This window comes from Hyaloscypha bicolor (assembly GCF_002865645.1).
Source record: "Hyaloscypha bicolor E unplaced genomic scaffold K444scaffold_60, whole genome shotgun sequence".
NCBI lineage: Eukaryota > Fungi > Ascomycota > Leotiomycetes > Helotiales > Hyaloscyphaceae > Hyaloscypha > Hyaloscypha bicolor.
In genome coordinates this window covers 705,533-730,140 of record NW_020194562.1, presented here as the reverse complement: position 1 = coordinate 730,140, position 24,608 = coordinate 705,533, and the positions used below count along the sequence as shown (strand labels likewise).

At 34.0% G+C, this 24,608-nt stretch overlaps 3 protein-coding genes across 3 annotated transcripts; 2 read left to right on the top strand and 1 right to left on the bottom strand.

The window, feature by feature from the left end:
• Nucleotides 1-388: 388 nt before the first annotated feature.
• Nucleotides 389-2,699, bottom strand: K444DRAFT_392823 (WSC-domain-containing protein). Its single transcript, XM_024872460.1, has 5 exons — nucleotides 2,376-2,699; nucleotides 2,092-2,311; nucleotides 1,660-2,025; nucleotides 1,089-1,607; nucleotides 389-1,040 (listed from the first exon to the last, which is right to left on the bottom strand). Exons 1-5 carry the CDS (start codon nucleotides 2,664-2,666, stop codon nucleotides 517-519), a joined length of 1,920 nt encoding a protein of 639 aa, XP_024737345.1. The 5' UTR covers nucleotides 2,667-2,699; the 3' UTR covers nucleotides 389-516.
• Nucleotides 2,700-2,995: 296 nt separating this feature from the next.
• K444DRAFT_392818 (uncharacterized protein) lies at nucleotides 2,996-3,912 on the top strand. The gene has a single exon (XM_024872459.1). It carries the CDS (start codon nucleotides 3,168-3,170, stop codon nucleotides 3,675-3,677), a length of 510 nt encoding a protein of 169 aa, XP_024737344.1. The 5' UTR covers nucleotides 2,996-3,167; the 3' UTR covers nucleotides 3,678-3,912.
• A 1,308-nt stretch (nucleotides 3,913-5,220) lies between these two features.
• On the top strand, nucleotides 5,221-6,504 carry K444DRAFT_392793 (uncharacterized protein). Its single transcript, XM_024872458.1, has 2 exons — nucleotides 5,221-5,250; nucleotides 5,307-6,504. The coding sequence occupies exon 2, from the start codon at nucleotides 5,430-5,432 to the stop codon at nucleotides 6,462-6,464; it is 1,035 nt and encodes a 344-aa protein (XP_024737343.1). The 5' UTR covers nucleotides 5,221-5,250; nucleotides 5,307-5,429; the 3' UTR covers nucleotides 6,465-6,504.
• Nucleotides 6,505-24,608: the final 18,104 nt, after the last annotated feature.

The window sequence follows — 24,608 nt, the reverse complement described above, 5'->3', positions numbered from 1 at the left end:
TTGATTAATCGTTCGTTTCACTGACGTGACATCAGGAGAGAAAGATTCATCTCGAATTATCTAGCGATACCAAACAGACTACCACGAAAGTCGGACTCTAATCTCATCCTCGCTCGTTCCGTTTTAGTCTCCGAATGTGAGCAGCTGCTGCTTTAACCTGAGCTGAGGGGGAGCATACCCGGGCCGAAGGTGAGCGTACCTGATCAGGGCCTGAGCAGAAGTTTGTATCGCATAGGGCAGTTTTTGGGCCTCGGAACACCAAAGTCACCCACTTCACTTAAAATCCCCTAAAAACCATGCAGTATTATTACTTGTGCTTCGATATTATAATAAAGAAGAAGATCTTTTAGTGTTACAGGCGGATGGAATCATTGACATGTTAACTAGGCCGATGTATTCTACAGATGAGAAGTTGAAGTAAACTCTAGCTCAAGAGGTTATTAGGAGTATTATCAAGTGCTATCAAATGTTCGTGATTTGGCCTCGAACGTGTCTCTTCCATCTTTCAGCAGAAGTTTAAGTGAACTGCGCATTAACACAAGCAGATCCCGCAGTGCAAGCCTGGTAGAGACTCAACCACGAAGAGCCACCGCAGTATTGGGCCGTGTTGCCCCCGCATGGGTAGTTACAGTTTGCCAGACTCGCGATCGTCGTCTGCGGCTCTCTACCAGGGGCGACGGAATTGCCACACCAACATTCCCGGGCATACTCCGTTCCGGCAAACGCGTACCCCTGCGAGCTGCAGAAGGCCATACACTCCCCGTCCGTCATGGCGTCATCCGCGTAGAGGGTTCCAGTAAGAGTACGTGCTGGGCCATCGTCGGCGTTACTCGCCTCCGGGGCGCAGCCCACAAAGGAAAAGCCGTTGGCCGTCATGTCGGTGTATGGAAGGGGGCTGCTACCAATAGCAGATCCAAGCTCATACATCTCAAGTCTAGAACCAGCACCACAGTACTCATAAGGATTTCCAGGGCAGATAAAGCTGCAATCAGTAAGAGCTGCTAAGACGGATCCAGCATTAATAATATTGCCGCAATAACCTATCTTCTGTATAAGCATAAGGACTTTGATCTAGAGGGGTAACATACATTCTCCTCCATACTCAATACCAAAATAGGTATAACCAATGCAATTAGCCTCGCACTCTTCTACTGTCATTCCAGGGTAATCGTAAGAAGACTTGGCAGAAAGAGCACGCCCGGTAGTAGCTTCTGTATAGCAACCTAGAAATGAATAGGGTCCAACGATAGGCTTGTGCTGTAGCGTTGATGCCGTGGTAGAGCTTGAGGCGCTGCTGCTGGTGGTGCTTGACGTTGACGTGCTAATAATGGATGGTGAGGTCGAGGACGATGACAAGGACGATGACAAGGGTAAGGACGATGACAAGGACGAGGACGATGACAAGGGCGAGGACGATAATGAGGACGAGGACGATAATGAGGACGAGGATGACGAAGAAGTCACAGAGACAATAGCAGATCCAAGCTCATACATCTCAAGTCTAAGACCAGCACCGCAGTATTCGTAGGGATTTCCAGGGCAAATAAATTTGCAATCAGTAAGAGCTGCTAAAACAGATCCAGCATTAATAGTGTTACCGCAATAACCTATCTTTTATATTAGTATGAAGACTTTAAAACTATTAGAAGGGTAACAAACATTCTCCACCATATTCAACACCAAAATAGGTGTAACCAATGCAGTCGGCCTCGCACTCTTCTACTGTCATGCCAGGGTAATCGTAAGAGGACTTGGCAGAAAGAGCACGCCCGGTAGTAGCTTCCGTATAGCAACCTAGAAATGAATAGGGTCCAACGACAGGCTTGTGCTGTAGCGTTGCGGATGCCGTCGCAGAGCTTGAGGTGCTGCTGCTGGCGAAGGTAGTGCTGGTGGTGCTAGTTGTGCTGGGAGTGCTTTGTGCAAGGCTGGAGGTTGAGGAGGAGGGGCCGCTGGTAGGGTAAGTGCTCGCCTCGCCCGCAGGTACCACAACCATTGTCACCGGAATGCATTGACCTGGGTCAATCGCTAAACGCAAAATCGACTTAGCAACGCGATACCAGCATCTCGTTCCCCCTGGTTAAGGCGACTTACCAGTATTACCCGGAGGCGAGTATCGAAACTCATAACTATTGTCGTAGGACGGTCGTACGCAGATCAGCCCACCATCCCCAAAGTCTTCACGACCCTGAAACGCAAGTACGACCTGTAGCTCGTCGTTATCTGGATCACAGGCGTACACTGGACTAAAGTAGGCCAGATAATCAGTGCGTTCCGTCATGAATATCTTGGTCGTGTTGGCGACTGGGTCATACTATAGATGAATCCTTACTTGAGCCAGGTTTCTTCGTATGGTTAAGGGATACCGGCAATCTTACCTCGCCATCGATGACCGCGTGGATGACACCCTGTTCGAGTACACCTTCGATGAGCACTAGGTTGAACGCAGAATTGCCGACTGGCGGCGATCCAGCAACGAACCAATGCATGTCACCACCTCCAGCGGGGTCTAGCATCATATAGTGGTCATGGATGGCAGGAAACTCAGGATTCTGGATCAGGATCCCGAAGCCATCAGTGATGTTGTTGGAGAGGGTGTCAGTAGGGAGTACGCATGCTGTAGTAACAGCTGCACCTGCCAGCAAAGCTGAGATAAACAAGTGTTGCATCTTTACTGTTCTTTTGAGACTTCTGGCTCCGAGTTGCTAGTTTCGGGCAGACAGTCAATCACTTATTATACGTCTAGTAGCCCCTTTCTGCAATGCACAACATAAAAAATTGCAAAAGTTGGGGCATATCGTTCTTGGGTTTACTCATTTCCACGGGGCAACGCCACAACGCCCCAACCAAAAATTGACACCTTAAATGCGAACTACATCAAATTCCATCGAAAATAATCGCGTTTTCATGTAAATAACATTTAAAAGTGTCATCGCAAGTAGTAAGATGTTTCAATAAAAAGGTTGGATTATAATAATATTATAAGTTTAAACTAATCCTAGCTCTCCTTTGCCTTAATCTCTCACTTTTGTGCCGAAATATCCTCCCCCTCTAACTTAAATGTCTGACTACCTTACCTCCACTATTGTAGCGTTTAGTTTTTCAATTACCTCTGCTCTAATGCTGCTTTTCCTTTTTGTTTTTGTTTTTGTTTTATTGGTTTAGCGGCCATGCGGGCAGTTGGATGTGAGGGGCGTTGGCCCGTGGAAATGAGGGGCGTTGACCCGTGGGAATCAGATCGTCAGATAAGATTACCTCCTATCTTTGCGCGCGTGCGTTGCCCAATCCGGTTAATCCAATATGATATACTGAGGCATGAAGGTGGGTGGATCGGTCGGCTTTGGGCTCTGGTCTGTCGGCGGGTTCTATGTGCACGGCAAGTCCCACAGGGCAATGCAGAGCGACATGGCCGCTTGCGACGTGAACGTCTCCTTCTCCGCACTCCTCGTCAACATCAACCGCCCCTGGCTGTACGGCGAGCTGTTCAGCGACGTCGACCTCGAGGTCGCGGACGGCATGAAGCTGAGCCCGGGCCCGCTCAAGCTGCACCAGATGATCAAGGGCCAGAAGGTCGAGGTCATCGCGCTGTGGAACCAGTTCCCGGCGTAACCTTACCCGACCTCCTTCATCGTCGCCGCCGACACCACCATCGAGTTCCGCGACGCCACCAAGCACGTTGAGGAGCACTTCGACTCGCACAGCAACTCCTCCCGCGGCGCGTCGGTCGGCTACGGGCCGTGGTCCGTGTCGAGCAGCTTCCATGAGTCAGCGAGCGAGCAGAGCATGCAGGTCCGTTCCACGGCCACCGGCTGCAAGATCAGCTTCGGAGCGCCGCAGGCCATCGCGTGGGTGAGCCAGATTCTTCCGCCTCTGCCGCGCGACCAGAAGTTCGACCCTCTCACATAAGACGGTGGGATTCCGGTGCCTGCAGGATCTGCCTGAAGCAGAAAACGTGTGATAGAAAGATTGCTTACGTTGTTTTTATTGAAGAATAATATAGGAAACCAGTTGATCAACCACTTTGAGCCTTGATAAAGCAGTGACTTCAAGCTGAGCTCTTTGCGTCTCAGTTGGCCTAAATGATAATCCGATCTATATTAGACAGCCCTTCCAAGTACCCTTTTCAAATCCTTCCACTTGATCAGATATTTAGTGGTAGCCCTCAGAATTCGATAGGAAGCTGAGCGAGAATTGAGCCAGGTCAAGACTACCAATTCGATTTATAGCAAATAGCAGCAAATTTCTCTCTTTCAAATAAAATACCTATTTGCCGTAGGTAGTAGCCTATGGCATAACGTAATCTATTTTTTTTTTAGAGGTCTTATTCAGGATCCTTGAAAGCCTCCTTGGGCCCCAAGGAATAATCGTTAAAACTTGACAAAAATAACATAATGCGTGCCCTAAGCCAATATCTAGCCTCATTAGTTAGGTGGGTACTGCTCAGGTTGCTCAGGTTGCTCAGGTGAGCTGACTGAGCCGAGAGTGAGCCGAGGGTAATTAACGCCTGAGCAAGAGCGGCAAGCTTACCAACCGAATGTGGCACGAAGATTGAGGAATTAGAGTTCAACTACCACAGTATGTCTCACCGGGCGAAGGGACAGAGTTATTCCTCAGTGAAATGTGCGCAAAATAGCTGTTTTTGGTAGGGATTTAGCCGACGGGCCCTTTTTAGTGTCCCCTAACTGTAGCATCCCGCGTCACGTTTTGGCAACCAGGTTTGACCCCACGCCTCGTGAGGCTGAGAGTTCTTCAACCACAAAAATGGAAGACAAGCGTCACATTCATCAAGCGCCCCTCCTTGCATGCCATTATCTTGTCGTTTTTGCGTAGTTTAGCGTGATTCTCTTCTTATTTCGATCATGGCACAGCTTCCTATCCCCCTTGGAATCCTGGGGAACGCCGCAGCTAAACCCTCTTGGAGGAACAAACCGTCCTCCTGCCGCTCCTCAAGCCCAAGGCCAACTTCAAATCCAACAGCAAATCCAGCCTAATGCGGGTGCTGGGAACCAAGGCAACCAGCAGGCTCAAGGTCAGCAACCATGTGCCCAAGGTCGTTTGTGCCAACAGCATGCGGCCGCCCCGGGCCCAATTGTTCGTTGTGTAAGATTTCTTGCCTGCTGGGACTGTGAGCCTATCGGGACTATCATCGCCGCTGGAGCATTTGCGGCTGGGACCGTCCTGACTTTCTACGCTTTTCGATTGGCCATCTGGACTGCTATAAAAGACTATCTCGAACACTGTCAATCTGATGTGGTGAGGAATATACCCCAATGTGACAGCAAGCTGGGTTTCGACTAACTCAGCGAAAGGAAGCCGATCGGGCAACACGTCAGTGCCTCAAAGCGGCCAGCCAAGAATTGCCTCCGCCGCCTTTTTACAGAGACACCAATCCCTCGAACAGTACTCTCTATCGTCGAACGGTGATAAGGAAGATGCTAGGGGCTACGGAGTCCAGGACACACAACGGTAGCTACATATGGGGATATGCTGCGTTGTGGCATGCAATCAGTTGGTGGTTCATGTCGAAGGCCTGCCGCCTTGCCTTGACTATGGCTAGAGGATTCCGATTTGGGGAAGCAGACTTTAGTTATGTTGTCATACAAGCTGATATCGAAGCACTTCTGGATGGACTTGAAGCTGCTTATCGCATTGAGCGTTCTAGTCCTGTGATCAACGGCAACCCCGATAACGGCCCAATAGCGTCTTCATCTGGAGCAGCAGTCAGCAATAACGACATTACTTCTGGACTACGGTTGCGCCGTCGAGCAAAGGCTGTGGAACTACCCCTCCGACTTTTTGAGGAGAATACTGCTTGCCCTTTAGCAAATGACGTAAAAGCTACTGCAAAGTCTTTGGAAGACCGAGGTAACCTTTTCAAAAGAGGAATATCGCACTCATATTGGCATGCCGACTCGACCCCCGTAGCTGGAGCATATGCTTCTGTCTTCTCAACTTCAAAGAAACAAGCCAAGGTGACTCTGAGGGAAGCCTGGCTCGAAAGCTGGAGGCACAATCCAAACGAGCGGAACATCCAACTTCTTCGCAATCTCTACGGACTAGAAATATCGGCGTGTACCGGTAATGCAAGAAGAGTTTCTATAGTTGATTTGATGATGACAGCTTCATTTCGGCCTCTTCTCAGATCATTTCCTTGGTCCGACCCGCTCTGCAGGCAGACGATTATGGAAATTATCGAAGACCATGACGTGGATGGCTTTATCAACTTTTATATCGAAAATCCGGACTGGCGAGAAGATATCGGCCCGTTTATCACGGCGTGTCTTGATATTCTTGACCAAACCGGGGTCGATCGTTCCGCAAGAAATCTCATCGCATTCCGGGCGCATGGGGAGGACCCTATGTACGTCGAATTCCCATTCAAGCTATATCACTGGGCACAGATTCTGATCGAGTCAACTCAAACCGTCACTATGGCTGTTATCACAAATATATGCCTTTCGGCTTAAGGTATTCGACACGGGAAGACTTGCACTGATGGCAAGTTTTCCTCTCACAAGCAGACCCTCTTAGAAACCCAAATTCTCATCAAAGATCCTGAGCTTGTAACAATAAGAGAGCCTGCACCAAGAGAAGGAGAGATGTATTTCTTGAATGAAGCAAGAAGAGGTCCCTGAGGGTGTTTGAAAGTTCTAAAATTAGTGGCTGCCCCTGATGCAAAGCATCCTTTCGAGTTCTGCGTAGCAACATGGAGAAAATTATCAATACCTTTCCAGCTTATACAACGGAGTAGAGGTTTCAGGCGTCAGGTATTTCAAGAAGAGTTGGGTCAAGTCAAAACGTCGCGACCGTATATGACATACGTGATGTCTGAATCCCGTTCAGATAGAACGGAAGAGGCAAAGGAGGGAAAACGCGACTGAACTAGGAGTAGTAAGAGAAACTTCACCCCCCTTCTGACGACTTTTGATGTTATTTTGTGACATGGGAGACAAGAAGAGGTACCGAACCAAGGAATTCAAGGAGCAAACCAACCAGCCTCCCAACCAACCAGAGTACTCCAGCCCACCAAACCAACCAACTAAAAGCCAAAATCTCGGACGGCTGGGAGTTCCAATTCTCTGACGTTAAGGTAAGCCTATTTCCACATGACCACAAAAAGTATCATTAGTAACGTACCGTATCCAACAGACTCACCAAACAAATCCCATTTCGATAACCTCCGCAACCTCAGCCACCCATTCAGACCACAGGCGTCGACTAGGAACTCTGCACCTCCTTCGATAATGAGTACCCTACACAGCAACGAAGGCATCAACGGCCGTGGCGGAGGTGGAAGAGAACTCGCTTCCCCAAAACATAGAGTTAGCGCAGGACATTGAAGGTTTCACAATTGATAACCAAGAGATCTAACAGAGCGAGAATTGCCTTGGAGAAGAATAGAAGGCGGAGAGAATGTAGAGACAGGGTACTTATTGATGTATTTAACATTATGACTTGAGCCTAAGACTCAACGATTTGTATACCATGATCCAGCCCTGACGGATCTCATCGATTAAACAGGGTCCAGTCAAAAGGCCAGAATCGTGCCAAATTCCAAGCTTCCAAGCAAAACAACAAAGCAGAGATCCATTCAGAACCAGTCTCGTAATATGTAACTAAGTATGTAAATCAATTTTGTTGTTGTATATCATCCTCCCACACTCTCACCGACTTTTCCAACCCCCAACCCTCCAGCCACAGCTCCCCAAGGCATCCCAAGTCAAGAGTAAGTAGATCAATAACGATCATACTCTCTCTCCTTCCTCGGGTGCTTAATGACCGTGTCAGGCGGATGATCCTCCTTGGCAAACCTACACCCAAAAGCCGAACAGGTTCTCTGCCACCCACCCCCATCCAGGCTTGGCGATATTCCACCCTGGAACGTTCCACGGAACGTTCCGGCCGGTATCGACTAGTATTAGGTAATATCGGTAATAGAACGTTCTAATCATTCCAAAATAGCAGGGGTAGGGCGATAATAACAGGGATAGGCGAATCCACCGCTAGTTCTTTTACTATACTCCCTTTCTTACTTTTTATCTATCCATATAATTAATTTACCTTAAGTATATCCTCAAAATATCTTCTTTAATTAAACCAGACTATTCTCTTATACTATCCGAGATAGTAATGTCTTCTATAGACTATTTAAAGAGAACTTCCCCGATTTAGAAGTATTCTTATTATATATTACCTAATAAAAATAAAGCTTTACTTTATTATTTATATTATTAATTAGACTCTTTCCTATTATTATATAATACTACTATTATAGGGAACCTTAGAAAGCATATTCTAAAGTATTATCTACTTATTATTCTTGAGTCTACTAATTCTAAGAACTAGGAGAAAGTTACTTAATAAATTTAAGGGCTTTATTATTAAGCTTAAGAACTTGGAGATATAGAGGAATTTAATTTACAAGTTCTTAAATAGCAAATTAATTAAAGAGTTCTTATAAAAGCCTTAATTACTCTTATTATTATATAAAACCTCTTATATAATATAGTAAAATAGCCAGAGTTCTATATACTTTACTAGCTTTTAAATAAAGCTTATAAAAATATAATTCCCATATCTTACTTTACTATTTTTATTAAAGTTAAAGAATCCTGAATTTAATATAAAGATATTATATAATAAGTTCTCTAATTAGTAATCTTATATATTTATATTTCCTTAGATATTTAGACTTCCCTAAATTACTTTCTTTTTTTAGCTATTTATATCTATTTTATTTTATATAAATTTAAGTATTAAAAGGTTTTTCTTGCTCTTAAACTAGTCTATAGCTACTCAGGAGAAAAGTAATTCTTAGTTCTCTTTCTAGTTCTAGAAAACTATAATATTATATAAAAGCTTAGAGCTATTATAAATAATAATACTAGAACTAATAGAATTCTTTATAAGGTAATTCAAGTATACTAGAAATAAGAGCTTAATATTAAATAAAATATATAGCAAATATAAATTCGCTATATTAGCTATATTATTAATCTTATAATATAAGCTTTCTTATTCTCTAAATTAGTTGAAATAAAGGAATTTGAGTTATATAAGTAATAGGAATAGATTTAAAAAATTAGTAATAATAAAAGAAAGAAAGTCAAGTTTAGGCTCTTAGATTTACTTAGTAAAATATATAATATTATAGCTTATATTTATAAATTACCTGCTTATATAACTAAATAAATAGGATTTATAAAGAAAATAATTCTAATAAATAATTATATAAGATAAAATAACTAGTATAAAATGCTTTTTATTCTTATTAAGAAAATAAAATATATAAATAAATATTACCGGAATTATAAAAATAATTTTATAAAGGATTTCCTATTTTATAAAAACTAGAAAAAGCTTTATATATATAAGGTATATAATAGTAGGGTAATATACAAGTAGTTAAGGTAAATAAGCTATAGAGTAATACTTATAAGTATAACTGATTCCAAGAATTAATTCTAATAAGAGACTAATTAATGCCCCTTCCAAAGCTAGGAGTGTCTTCCTATATATTCTCTAGTACTTAGCCAGGCATATAAAGCCCTTTACTTAATTAGGAAATCCTATATAATCCATATAATTCCGATTGCAAGCTATACCCAAAATAGGAAACTAGATTTATAATATCTGATACCTGTCTATATACTATTATATATACCTATTATATTAATTCCTTCTCTGGGCCCTTGTCTCTAAGAGGCCTGGGAAAACTATAAATAGCTTTATAAATATTTCTCTGAAACTTTCCTGACTACTGGCTTTCCCTAAAGACTTCCTATAATTACTCTATTATTATACCAGATAATAGAGTTGAGAATATAGTTTACTAACCCTTTCTAGCTGGTTTATAAATTACCTCTGGTAATTCCCCCTTATAAAGGTAGTATAAATATAGTATATACTATCGGATATAAAGCTTATCTGATCTCCTAATTAGTTTATAAATCCTAACTTAGCTTCTATTTGCAAATAAATTATTATTCTATAGGCCCAAGAGTTTGGAAAAGTTAATCCGATCTTCTAATTTATTTATAAATCCCTTTTTTGGAATTTTCTGGATATTCCTAGTATAGAGCCGGTTCCGAATTTATAATTACTATTCGGGGAAAAGGTATTATAAAAAGATCTCTCTTTTTCTACTAATTAATCTTCCTTTTCCTTAACTATAATACCGTATCTAGTTCCTTCTTATCCCTTATCTTCTTTCTTTAAGCCTTTTTTAAGCTCCTTTAAGCTCCTTTAAGCCTTATTTAAGCTTTATTTAAGTTCCCTTCTAATTCCCTTTTCTACTTCTTTATCTATTAAAATAAATACTTCTCTTAATACTTGTTAGCCTATTACTACCCGTTTGGCCAATATTCCTATATCCTTAATTTGCTCTTACTATCTTTAATATTCCAAGAATATTACCAAGTTTCCTGATCTTACTTATATTAAGAGTAATAATTGCTCGGTATATAATTACTACTATTCTAAAAATAAGAAATATAATCCTATAAGTTGTAAATTCCTTCTTTTATTCCTTATTCTAATATTATCTAAGGTTCCTTAAGTATATATAGTATAGTTAAACTGCCTTTTTTAAGCTATTAATATATATAAGTATCTTCCCTATTCTTTATCCAAAAGGAAAAAGGCTATTACTACCTTTCTTTTATACTAAACTATATATACTTCTTATATTAAAGCTATTATTCGAGGCTAACGGATTTCTCTAATAATCTAAGAAATAGGTTAAGTAATTCTTACTAGCTTAATATAAGTATAAAGTACTCTTAATAGTATAGTTAATATTTTTCGGTATTAAATAAGCTTATTTCTTCTTTATTTCTTACTAATAGCTAATAGCTTTATAGGCTAATTTATTACCTATTTCTCGAAAGGATCCTAATAAGAATAATAATAAAGATAGTAGAAAGTAGTTATAAGAATAGGGTATTTATAGGATATAGAAATTAGAGTTTTTAATAATTTTTATATAGTTTTTCCAAGAATAAATATATAGTTTTTTAATAGTTTCCTAATAAAAGTATTTATCTTTTATATCTCTATTTGGCTAATAGTATTATAATATTATTCTTTTCCAAATATTCTTATAATTCTTAAACTATATTCTCCAGATTACTTGGTAGTTCCTATATATTATCTACTAGTAAATAGCCCTTCTAATAAACGAGATATTCCCTTTCTTTTCTATTCTTCCTATAGGCTATAATAGATTCTATCTCGAATTCCTCTTTACTTTTAATCTCGACCGGCTCTAGTTCTACTATAGTACCAGTTTATAGATACTATAATTCCAAAAGAGAAATATAGAAAATATTATAGATCTAATATAATAGTAGTAATTCCAAATAATATATCTATTTATATATTTCTATAATTTCTAGAACTTTAAAGGAACCGAGATATCTATCTGCTAGCTTTATACTAGGTTATAGCTATTAAATATTCTTTATATAAAGTATAACTTTATTATATATCTTGAATTCCTTATTAATATATTTCTTATTATAGTACTTTTTCTATATATCTACTACTTCTTATTATTGTTTCTCTAGTACCTCCTATTCTACTTGAATTCTTTATACTCTTTCCTATATTACCGGTACCCCTTCTTCTAGAATATTATCTTTAATATATAGTTTAATACTAGAATAGAATCCGTATAAGATATAGAATAGAGATATTCCTATTATTAAATATATAGAGTTATTATATATAAATTCTATAAGAATAAGCTTTATTACCTAATTGTCCTACTAGTAGCTAGTATAGTATCTTAAATATTATTCTAGAGTTTGGTTTAGATTCTCCGTTTATCTATTAGTTTATAGGTAGAATACTATATTTAGCTATTATTGAATCTTTAAGTAGAAATATAGACTTGACCAGAACTTGCTTATAAAAACAGATCCTTTATTAGAGGTTATATCTATAGGTATACTAAAGTCTTTAATAATATAGTATATAAATAGCTCTACTAGTTCAGGAGCCGAGACCTCCTTAGTAGTCGGAATATATTATACCATTTTTATATATCTATTAATAATAATAAATATAGAATTATATACTTTACTATAAAACCTAGAAGGAAGTAGTCCTATAATAAAGTCTATAGTAATTTCTTACTATAGCTTGGAAGGGAAAGAGAATGAACTAAATATACTATATAGCAGATATCTCTTTACCTTGGTCCGTTAATATATAGGACAAGTTCTAATATAGTTTTTTATATTCTTTCTTATATTCTATTAGAAGTACTTTCTCTAGAGAATCTCTAGTATCTTACTAGTACCAAAATACCTATCTATAGGATTATTATAATTAGTTTATAGTAATTCTTTTTTAAAAGCCGGCTTATTTAGTATATAGATAGTATTCCGATATTTTAATAACCCAGATATATTAAGTTCCCAAGTCTTAATAGCTCTAGTAAAGGTCTCCTTTAAGAACTGTTTATACTACCGGTATTATACTAATAGATTGAGCCTTTAATACTATAATAGTAGTTCAAATAATATCTCTCTGCTTTCCTTATATACTATTTCGGACCTAGCTACCTATATAGCTAGAATCCGTAATATATACTATTTGTAACTAGCTATACTAGTAATAGGCTTAAATAGTAGTATTTCTAGTATTATTCTATTACCAAAATAGACTTCTTCTTCGGAATTCCTTAATATTTTACTAATTAAAGAGTATTTATTTCCTCTCTCCTAGGCCTTATATTATAGTATTATAGAAATAGTATAGTATTCTATTACTGCTATTTATAAAGTTCTCTATTCTATATTCTATAGCTTATTATAAAGTATAGATAATAAAGTATCTTTATCTATACCTGCTATAAAGTCTGGCTTCTTTAATAGCCTATTAGCAGAATTACTATACTCCGGCCGGTATTTTAAGACAAAATCAAAAGTAGCTAGCTCCTTTATCTATTTTATCTATTAACTATTTAGTTTTCTCTTAGTTATAAAATATTTCAAGTTATTATAATCTATCTTAATAATAATAGTATACCGGATATATACCAGATAATACTACTAAATATAGAATACTAGAATAATAGCTAAGAGTTTAGAATTATATATTTTATATCTATTTTCAATTATAGTTATCTTTTTTAAATAGAAAATAATAAGATATTATCTGGCTTCTGCCCTCTTACTAAAGAGCTGGGAAATTATATCTATAATTATAAATTCTGAAATATCTATTTCTATATAAATCTTTAAAGCTGGATTAAAATAATAAAAGATTAATACTATTATAAATATAATTTATAGCTCCCTAAAAGCCTTATTTATCTTATCTATCTAGCTAAACTAATATAGTAGTTTTCTGCTAGTTTTTAGTAAATTAGTTAACTTTTTTACTATTCTGGAATATCTATAGATAAACCTCTAGTAAAAGTTAGTAAAACCCAGAAATACTTAAACTTCTCGGATATTATTTTTTAGGGCCGGTTATTCCCTAATAGCTATAATCCGGCTAGCCTCTATTTCTATACTATCTAGGCTAATTATAAATTCCAGAAACTCTATTCTTTCTATATTAAACTTGTATTTTACTAAGTTTATAAAAAGCTGGTATTACTATAACTACTCGAGTATATATTAGACTACTATTATATATTATTCTGGGTTCTCTAAATAAATTAAAATATTATCCAGATAGACTATATAAATAATATCTATAAGGCCTACTAGTATATAATTAATATATATCTGGAATATTACCGGAATATTAGATAGTCTAAAGGATATAATATAGTACTTAAAATATCCATAGTATATTCGAAATACTGTCTTCTATTTATTATTCTCCTATATTTATAACCGATAGTAAGTATCCTTTAAATCTAGCTTTATATATACCTTTATTCTATAAAGCCTATCTATTATCTTACTAATAAATAGTAATAGTATTCGGTTCTTAATAGTAATTCTATTTAGATTCCGGTAGTTAATATATAAATATAGGCTGCCTTCTTTTTTTGGAATAAATATAATTGAGATACTAACTAAACTAGTAGAATAATAGATCTATCCCTTTTCCAAACTAATATTAAGATATTCCCGAAGAACTTCAAGCTCCCTTTCTAATAAAGTATATATAGGACTATATAATAGTTGGAATCCTGGTTCTAGATCTATATAATACTCTATTATATAGTAGTCGGGTAATATACCTATAGCCTCTATAGAAAATACTTAAAAAAGGTCCTAATACTTCCTGGAAAATATAGCTATTCTATTTATAATAATAGTAATAACCCTTTAGCCATCTATTATAGGATAGGCAATTAATAGAAAAATATATATTTTATATTTTATTACTTTAGTAAACTTCCTGGTATTTAGAATTTCAATCTTCTATAATTGAATCTGGTATTTCTATATTACCTTTCTAAAAGAAATTAGGGAATTAACCTAGTAGAGCTATAGGAATCCAAATATTATATTAATATAGTTCAGATCGAAATTATATAATATAAAGTATATATTGGCCTTCTTTCGGTTCCTTAGTATATCCTTGGTAATAATCCCAAAAATATAATTTCTATATAAATAAATCCTCCTTCTCTCTAGTAAAAATAAGAGAATTACCCTTAATATTAATAGAATACCTATATCTAAGGCTAATCTCCTCTTTATATAATTAGCCTCTATATCCGAATTAATTAATACTCTAACTCTTTGCCTATCTTTCCTCGTTTTAATAGTAACCTTAATTACTATTCTTGTTTTAAGGGCCTTGCCCTCTATAGTATAAACGAGTATAACTACTACGGGATATACCTGTTTCCCGGCTTCTTTAGTTCTGGGTACTTATATATCTTATAGCCAGACTTATTATAATTATAGTAAATCGGTTTTCCCTGATTTGGGCAAATAGTAGTATAGTAACTTTTTTTCTGGCAGGTAAAGCAAGTTATATCCGGTTTTATAGATCCTAATACAGGTACTATATTAGACCCTATTACTATACTTTTACTATCCCGGTTATATAAATCTTATAACAGAAATATACTTCTCTTCTATTTCCCTTTATTATTCCCTTTCTCCTTTTTCTAATTTCCTTTCTTTTATTAACCTATTAGCTTATTATTATATTCCCGTTAAGTAGACTGGTTTAAGTTATTCTTAACCTTTATAGCTATAGAAATAAGCTTTTCTCTTTTTTATAGAATATTCCCTTAGTAATTAATCTCGTCCCGAATCTTCTGCCTTAAGCTACTAAATAAATTATTTTACTCTTATAGTAAATCCGTATATTCCAAGTTATCTAATAGGCTATCTAAATAGAATATAAAGCTTTGGATACTCTAATCTGGCTACTATTTTGTATTTTTAAACTTGGTAAGAATATTATTACTATGGTTCTCCGGATCTAAGATAGAATTCTTTATAAACTTAATAAAGGTCTCCTAATCTATAGTATTAATACCTACTAATTGCTTCCTATATTTCCAGATATCCCTGGCTATATCTTTAAAGTAGGAAGTATAATATATAACCTTTACTATATCTATAGCCCAGGTAATTCTATTATCTTTATACTATTTCAGCTCCGCCTAGTAGAAGAAGTTCTAGGCTTCCTTAATACTCTTCCCCTTATAGGTTAGTAATTCTCGGGTTTTTAGAGTCCTATAAACCAAATATATTACCGGTAGTATAATAGGTTCTATAATAGATATCCGAATATTCTTAAGATAGTAAATCTGAGCTTCTAAATCCTCTAGATCCTCCCTCTATTATATCTCTACTTCTAACTTAGTAATATAATAATAAGCCACTGCTAGCTTCTCTATTATTATTATCCTGCTAGCTAGTTCTGGGAATATCTGAATTCTATTTTCTTTTCCTAATTAGGCAGTAGCTAGAGTGGCTAACTGGGTACTTCTCTGGGTACCTGACTGGATTGCCCCAGTAATAGCAGAGGCGCTTCTTCTGGTTAATATTTTAGCTATTAGTGGTTTTGTCTATTAATGGCTTGACTACCTTGTAATAAACTACTCCCTAAAGGTTGGATTAATTAGAATATAAGATATATAATAGTAGGGTAATATATAAGTAGTTAAGGTAAATAAGCTATAAAGTAATATTTATAAGTATAACTGATTCCAAGAATTGATTCCAATAAGAGACTAATTAATACCCCTTCCAAAACTAGGAGTATCTCTCTATATATTCCCTAGTACTTAGCCAGGTATATAAAGCCCTTTACTTAATTAGGAAATCCTATATAATCTATATAATTCCGATTGCAAGCTATACCCAAAATAGGAAACTAGATCTATAATATCTAATACCTGTTTATATACTATTATATATATCTATTATAATATAACTAGGAAATTTCTTACTACTTTTATATAAGTAATTCTTTTTATAAAAGGAAATATTACTTTTATTAATTATATATTCTTTATAATAAATATTTTAATTAAATACTTTTAAGAAATAATTATAAGTTTCTTGCTTTTCTTTTTTCTTTTTATATAAGCTTAGTTAAATATAATATAGACTGAATTTAAAAAGAAAAAAGATAATAAGAATAAAGAATTCCTTATATAGCTTAATATTATATAGCTTAATATTATATAGCTTAATATTATATAGCTTAATATTATATATATTATATTTAATAAATATTATACTAGAACTAATCTCTTTCTCTTTTATATTATAGCTTTAATTCTTAATTCAGGCTTCTATATAAGATATATTAAGGCTAATTAGCTAAAGAAATATATAATTCTAGCTTTTATAAATATAAAGAAATTTTGGAAGTATTATAGAAATTAAATTATTTCTTTATTATTAAATAATATTATTTCTTTCTCGTATAATAAAGAGCTATCTTAAGAGCTATTAATACTTAACTTCTTTAATTAAATTACTTAATTTCTTTATTTAGTTATATAACCCGTAAGTAAAAATAAATATAAGAATTATAACTTCTAGGAATTATATAATATTAGTAAGTAAGGGGCCTTAGCTTAGTAAAGCTAGGATATATAAAGAAAATACTAGCCAAGGCTCTTATTTATAGCTATTAATATTCTTTTAATTCCTCTAATAAGTAATAAGTCAGAGAGAGTCTTTTTAAGGATATATTATATAATAAACTAGAATAAAGGACAAATAAAAACAGAAATAATAGAGATTAGAAAATACTTAAAATATTAGAAAAGAACTAGGATCTTATAAACCTTTTTTGAGACTAGCTAGTTTAAAAGAAATATATATCTTTTAAGATTCTTATATAATTAGAGAATCTTCTAGATATTATCTAAATTTTCTAAATTTCCAAACTATAACTCTTATTTAAAGGCTATCTTTTCCGTTTCAACTTCCTCTTTCCTTTATTAATATTACTATTACTCGTATAAGAACCTTTTACTTCTCTTTACTTCTTATAATTATATTAATTATATAATAATAATATATTAAATAATCTAGTTTCTAGTAATAATTCCTTTATATAACCTCCTGCTTCTAGTCCTAGTCCTATAAACCCAAACTAGTAATAAGCTTTTAATCCTTAATTCTATTTATTATATAATAGCTAATATCTTTAAAGGCTTATTTCTTTTATTACTTTTAGTACTAGTAATACTTCTAATTTTAATATAAACTAGCCTTTTCTTAAAACTAATAGATAATAGGTATTATAGGCTAATAACTTACTCTTTTTATATAATATCTTACTTTTTACTATATAATAAAGCTAACTAGAATATAGTATTATAATAATTAATAATAATAAGCCCTTACTTTTTCTGGCTAGAATATAATTATTAATTTAAATTATATTATAATTAGTTAAGTCCTTATATAGTAATAGTTCTATATTAATGCTTTTCTTATTTAATAAGAAATAATTAATATAATGGCTACTTCTTATACTATATATACTTATATAAGACTTAATAATACTATTTTCCCTAAGTATATCCGAATTATAGATATATAAAATAGTTACTATAGTAATTATAAATAGCCAGATTATACTATAAGCTATTACTAGAAAGGAAATAATAGTAATAATAATAATAATAGAGTGATTAGTATAAGAGATTATAGAGAATATAGTAAATATAGTAGATATAGTAGAAGTAGTAGGGATAGCTATATAAAGTAAGAACGAATTATATAGTATAGTATAGTAAGAAAGATATTGAAATTAGTATACTACTATAGCTAGCTTACTAGTTCTTCTAGTACTAGGTTTAACTACTAATTTAGGGTTCTTTACTCTTATTTATTATATATTACTTGCCGAGCTTACTAAGCTTACTAGTATATTATTATTTTAATTACTTTTGGTTTATTAGCTAATTAATAATATATTAGAGAAAGCGGGTTTAGTATTACCGGTATTACCAAAGGGTAATAGGAATAAATCCCTTACTTTAAATACTTTTCCTCTATTTCCAGAACTCACTCTTCGGTATCTAGTTATTCTATAGTCTATTAACGTTTAATAAATCGATTTTCTATTAATAAATCAATTACTTTTTAATAGGTTCTGAGCCCGGCTAGTACTTTACTAAGTAATCCGAACATTACATAACCTTAGTACTTACTTGTCTATTCCAAAACCATTTCCAAAATCATTAAAATTGTTAATTTTGGTGAATTCCACCTATTAGTTCGGCTTTGTATTAGCAGAATTTGCTAAAAAAACACAGCCATTTTCGGCCAGAAATTCTCTGCAAAATCCAATATACCGGATTCCAAAAAATTAACTCATATTACCTATAAAGGTACGAAAATTGAGCCTCTCTCGGATAATAATATCTACTCCTAGATAGACGATACTATAAACCTCTTTATTATTAAAGATCTATAGCAAATTTATTAATCCTAATTAAGCTCCTGCTCTTATAGAAGCAGGCCCAAAGAATAATAAATCAATTACTTATTAAGTTATAATTACTAGAGCGGTACTAAGTTTATTTATTACCTATAATATCTAGTAATAATTCAAGGAAATAAAGCTCGTATACCAAATTTGGAGCTAGATTCAAGCTAAAGCTAAATAGCTAAAAGCTCAAAAGAAAGCCCTATATCTTTAATAAATAAAAACTATTATATTTAATACTACTATGGGAATAGATGACTTTATTAACTATATTAGTTATAAAATAGCTAAAATCAAGGGAATAAATAAATTAATTTTGGATATTTCTATATCCGGATATCTAATTTATAGCCTCTTAAAGAAATATAACTTATATAAGCCCCTCCTAAATTCTATTAGAACTAATATTAATAAATTAAAGCTAGAATTACTTAAAGCAGACGCTTCTACTAAGGAGGAAAAGCTTAGGGCTAAACCTCCTGCTTTTAATTCGGATATTACTTTAAAGGTATTAGCTATCTAAAGGAGTAGTGAAAATTAATTAAATAATAAGCTAAAGTATAAAAGAGATCCAAATAGCTATTATATATTCTATAAATTTAAAGAATATAATATTAAAGATTATATTATATATAAATTAGCCCAGGATTACTTTAATTCTAATAAAAGAACTCTAATTCTACTAATTAGGAGGCGCTATTAGCTCTATTAACTCTACTAACTATTTATAAAAAAGCCTATATTACTAAAAAATCAACTACTAGAAAATTGATATTTAGTATCTTACTTAGTAGCTAATATAGGAGGGAAACTGTAATAAGACAAAAACCTATATAAAGTATACTAGAGTATAAAACGTAACTTGATAGTAAAACAACAAATCAAAAGCGTAAATAGTAAAGTATAAATAGTATATAGTATATAAAAGCTTAATTAATTAAATACTTATAAAGGATTCTTCTCTAAGTTTATAGAAAAACCAGCTTTCTTATGTGATTTCCGCAAGTTATATACAAAAGGCTGCGGCCTTTACTATATAACCTAAACCTCAAAACCGCCAAAATAATATAATTTTCAATGAGTACGGCCTGCTATACCACATTAATTACTTAATAATGATTTTACGAATATCTGATATATTAATTTGGGTACTATAAACTATTTTATAGGAAGTAAAAGCTTTTTTATTACCTATAAAGATATAGAACTATTTCCTATTACTCTTAGTAATAAATCTATAATTCTTATTAAGGGTAAGAGAACTATTATTCTATTTACTATTTCTGAGCTAAAAGTATAACTAAATAATATACTATATAGCCCCTAATTCCGAAATATATTATTATTATTAATTCCTAAAATTACCCAAGCTAGAGAAAGTATTAATTTTTCTATTAGGAAAGCCTATATTATTAATAATAGAATAACTATAATAATTAGTATATATAAACTATTTACTGGGTTATATTAGCTTAACTAATTTGGTTTAGAGTATACCCTAAAATTATTAAAATCGGATATACTAGCCTTCCTAAAAACCTGATACTAGAGATATAGCTATCTAAATACGAAATATATCCTAGAATTAGTAAATTATATTAATAAACTCTAATTCAAAAATCAAAACCCGTTTAACTATAATTCCTATAATATGAGCAAAATTACTAGGGCTAGTATAAGTAATTTATATCCTAAAAAACTGCTTTTAGGAAAATATATTATAATTAATATATAGGGGCTATTAAGGGTAGCCTCCCTTAGTAGAAATACTTATATACTATTTACTACTTATAAGGAATTCAAATATTATATAGTAATATATAATTCGGATAAAAAGAGCTATTTTACTAATCTCTAAAATCAGATTACCTTCTCTAAAACCTAAACTAGAAATAAAGTCAAATGCCTATATTTTAATAATATTCTGGAATTTGTATTAGGACAAGTTAAGGACTAGTATAAATTAAAGGAGATTTGCTTGGAACTAACTACTACCTATATACCTAAATAAAATAGTATTTCTAAATATAATATATATATAATTATTAAATTAGAGTATATAGAGCTAGAATAATCAGGTTTACTATACGAGTTTTGGGAGAAAGCAGCTATATATAGGATTTATACCTATAATTAGTACTATCTACCCAAAATTAGTATAACTCCCTATAAAGCATTTTATAGAGCTAAACCGGATATTTCTAATTTATATATATTTGATTCCTTAGTATATATTTATATTCCCAAAGAAATAGCTTTATAATATAAGTATATAGCCAAAGCCTTTAGGGGCATTTTTACTAGCTATAGTAATTCTGGATATCGAATTTGGAACCTATATAAGCAGATATTTATTATTTCTAATTATTATACTATTAAAAAATATATTAAAGGAGTTTTACTCCTAAATCCAGTATCTGTTATAGAGTGCCCAAGCATCCTAGCAAGCACGTGCGTGCGCGTGGTCCGTACGCAAGCCCATAAGGCTTCGCACCTCCCACGACTCACTTGCTTCCTCAAGTTTCAGTCACAATACTACTTTGGATTGCTCCCTGACTTGCTGCCCTTTTAGTAATTACTATTACAGTATCCTAGCTATATAGAAGACTAGTAGGAGCTACTATAGAATCTAATAATAATTTTACTAATAATTCAGATAATCCCGATATAGATTATAGAAATACTATTATTATTAATACTAGAAATTAATAGCTTAATAATCTATTAGAAAATAATAGAGAAAATCACTCTAATACTAAAAGAAATATTACTAGAAATATATTATATAATGTAATTAGGGGTATTTCTGACCTAAGTAAGCTCCCTGAACCCCTATTTAAGAATAACCAAGAACCTATAGTACCTATAGGTGCTCCTGAATAGGGTTCTATAAATTAGAAAGCGCCCGAAATAGTTAGTTTTAGGAGTAAACTACTTCCTAGATATCCGAAATTAACTAGAATTACTAGGGAATTAGTGAATTACTATACTTTACTAGTTACTAACTAGAATATAGAAGCTTCCAAAATTCCATTATTAATTAAAGAAGCTTTCTCTAGCCCAGATACTTATTTCTAGAGGCCTTTAATTAAAAAGAAGCTAGACTTCCATTTACGAAATTATATCTGGGATCTAGTAATACGAAAATACTAAAAAATCATTAGATACTACTAGATCTTTAAAATCAAGTCTAATAGATGCTATAAATCTAGGCTTGTAGTATAGAGCTATATATAAGAATATAGTATAGATTATTTTAAAACCTTTATTCCTATAGCTAGACTATCTACTATTCGAATTATATTAGCCCTAGCGGCTAAATATAGGCTTTATATTTAATAGATAGATATCTAAATAGCGTTCCTATATAGGGAACTAGAAAAGAAGTACTATATAAAATAATTCCCTGGTTTTATTAAAGGAATAAACCTTATTTACTAATTACGAAAGAATATCTATAGCCTGAAATAAGTTCCTAGGGTTTAGTATTAGGTAATTAATTATTTTTTCTATTTTATTAGTTTCTAGTAATTACTTAGTAATCTAGTACTCTATATTTACTAGAAATACAAGGTTAATTAGCTACTAATTCTAATTACTATTTATATAGATAATATAATTATTATTAGAAAAAACATGAACTATATTAATAGAATTAAAGCTTAATTATATTAGAAATTTAATATAACTAATATGAGAGAAATCAAAATGCTTCTAGGTATAGAAATTATATATTTACAGGATAGTTCGGTATTTTTATACTAAAATTAATATTTTATAAATATGCTCCTAAGATATTAAATAGAAGGTTATATGCCTATTATTACTCTAATGGCCGAACCTATAGTACCTAATGGAATTAATATTAATATTACGGAATATTAAAATCAAACTAGATTATTTATATGGCCCTCTTTAGCTTTACGTCCCGATTTCTGCTTTACCGCAGGTTACTTAGGACGTTTCAATTCGTGTCCTAAAGCTTCGTATGGTACTATATAGAAGCATATAATGCGATATATTAAGGGGTTACCTAATATAGATGTTTTATATAATGCTTTATCTAATAAAGGGCTTATTGGATACTCAGATACTAATTACAGAGGCGATTTACAGGATTGCAAATTAACCTCCGGTATGGTTTTTACCATATTCGGTGGTTCTATTAGCTGGGCTAGTACCAAGCAAAAAACTATTACTACAGCCACTATTATAGCTGAATATATCGCCTTAACGCCGGTAATTAAAGAAGCCTTATAGCTAAAATAACTGTTTGAGGAAAAATCGATTCCTATAGGATCTATTGAGGTGAAAACGGACGCTCAGGGAGCTATAGATCTAGCTACGAACGCCCGCTTTTCGCAAAAAACCAAGCATATTAATATTAGATACTATTTTATTAGGGATTACATTAATACCAAGGAAATCGATCTCAAGCACGTTCCTACCGGGGAAATAATGGCCGATATTCTCACCAAACCATTCCCTAGACCGGCTTTCGAACTGCTATAATCAAAATTGGGGCTTATTAGCCTCACTGACATTGAACCTCGACTATAAGGAGGAGGCGTGTTGAAATTGGTACGCTACCATAGCTAGCTTACTAGTCCTTCTAGCACCAGGTTCAACCACTAATTTAGGGTTCTCCACTCTCATTTGTCATGCGTCACTCGCCGAGCTTACCAAGCTTACTAGTATATCGTTATTTTAATTACCTTTGGTTTATCAGCTGATTAATAATATATCGGAGAAAGCGGGTTCGGCATTACCGGTATTGCCGAAGGGTAATGGGAATAAATCCCTTACTTTGGACACTTTTCCTCTGTTTCCAGAACTCACTCTTCGGTATCTAGTCATTCTGCAGTCTGTCAACCTTCAATAAATCGATTTTCCATTAATAAATCGATTACTTTTCAATAAAAGACTTCTTATAATAGTAAAGTTACTTGCAGTAGTACTATGGCTTAATAAAGGCCTTTCTGAGATTATATAATAGTTTTTAGCCTCTTAATAGCATAATTAATAGAAGTTCTTTATAAAATAACGAGAATCTATAGGGATTAGCTCGCTTAGGAATGATTGGAACGTTCTATTACCGCCCGTTCCAGACCCCTGGAACGAATCGGCAGAAACCGATTGGTCCGGAATATCGCCAAGCCTGCCCCCATCGTCATGCTCGGACAATGATGTCCATAAATACAAAATTCTAACTCGCAGTCCTGCCCATTGAGAAACGGATTGAGCCTCGCCAGATACGCCATAGCCTTCAAGTCTTCCTCCGTGGGTTTATATTTGTGTTCGAAACAGCATTCGTCGCCTTTGGCGCAGGGGGCTCGCAGATAATGGTTATTGCACAATTTGTTGCTGGTGGTGCGACGCTTGATCTTGTCGAGAACTGCCGCGTTGACGGTGATGGTCCTCTTCTAGATCATGGTTTAAGACTCCGGAGAGGAGCTGGCCTGGCATTCATAATAGACTTGCTCATCGGTGGAAAAGAGCCGGCGAGTTGAAACGCATGCTTCTTGATTTGTCCAACCTCTGGTACTCCGTACGGATTTACATATCAAGGCTGCAGGATCAGGCAATGAGGAAGGAGACTAACAAGTGCTTTCCAGCTCTTGCGCAAAGCTGAGGTCGACGCCAACAGCCGACGCAAGAAGGCCATAAGTGTCGAAGTCTCTAACTGCAGCTGCTATGGTGAGTAGTGAGTTTTCGTAAGTCAC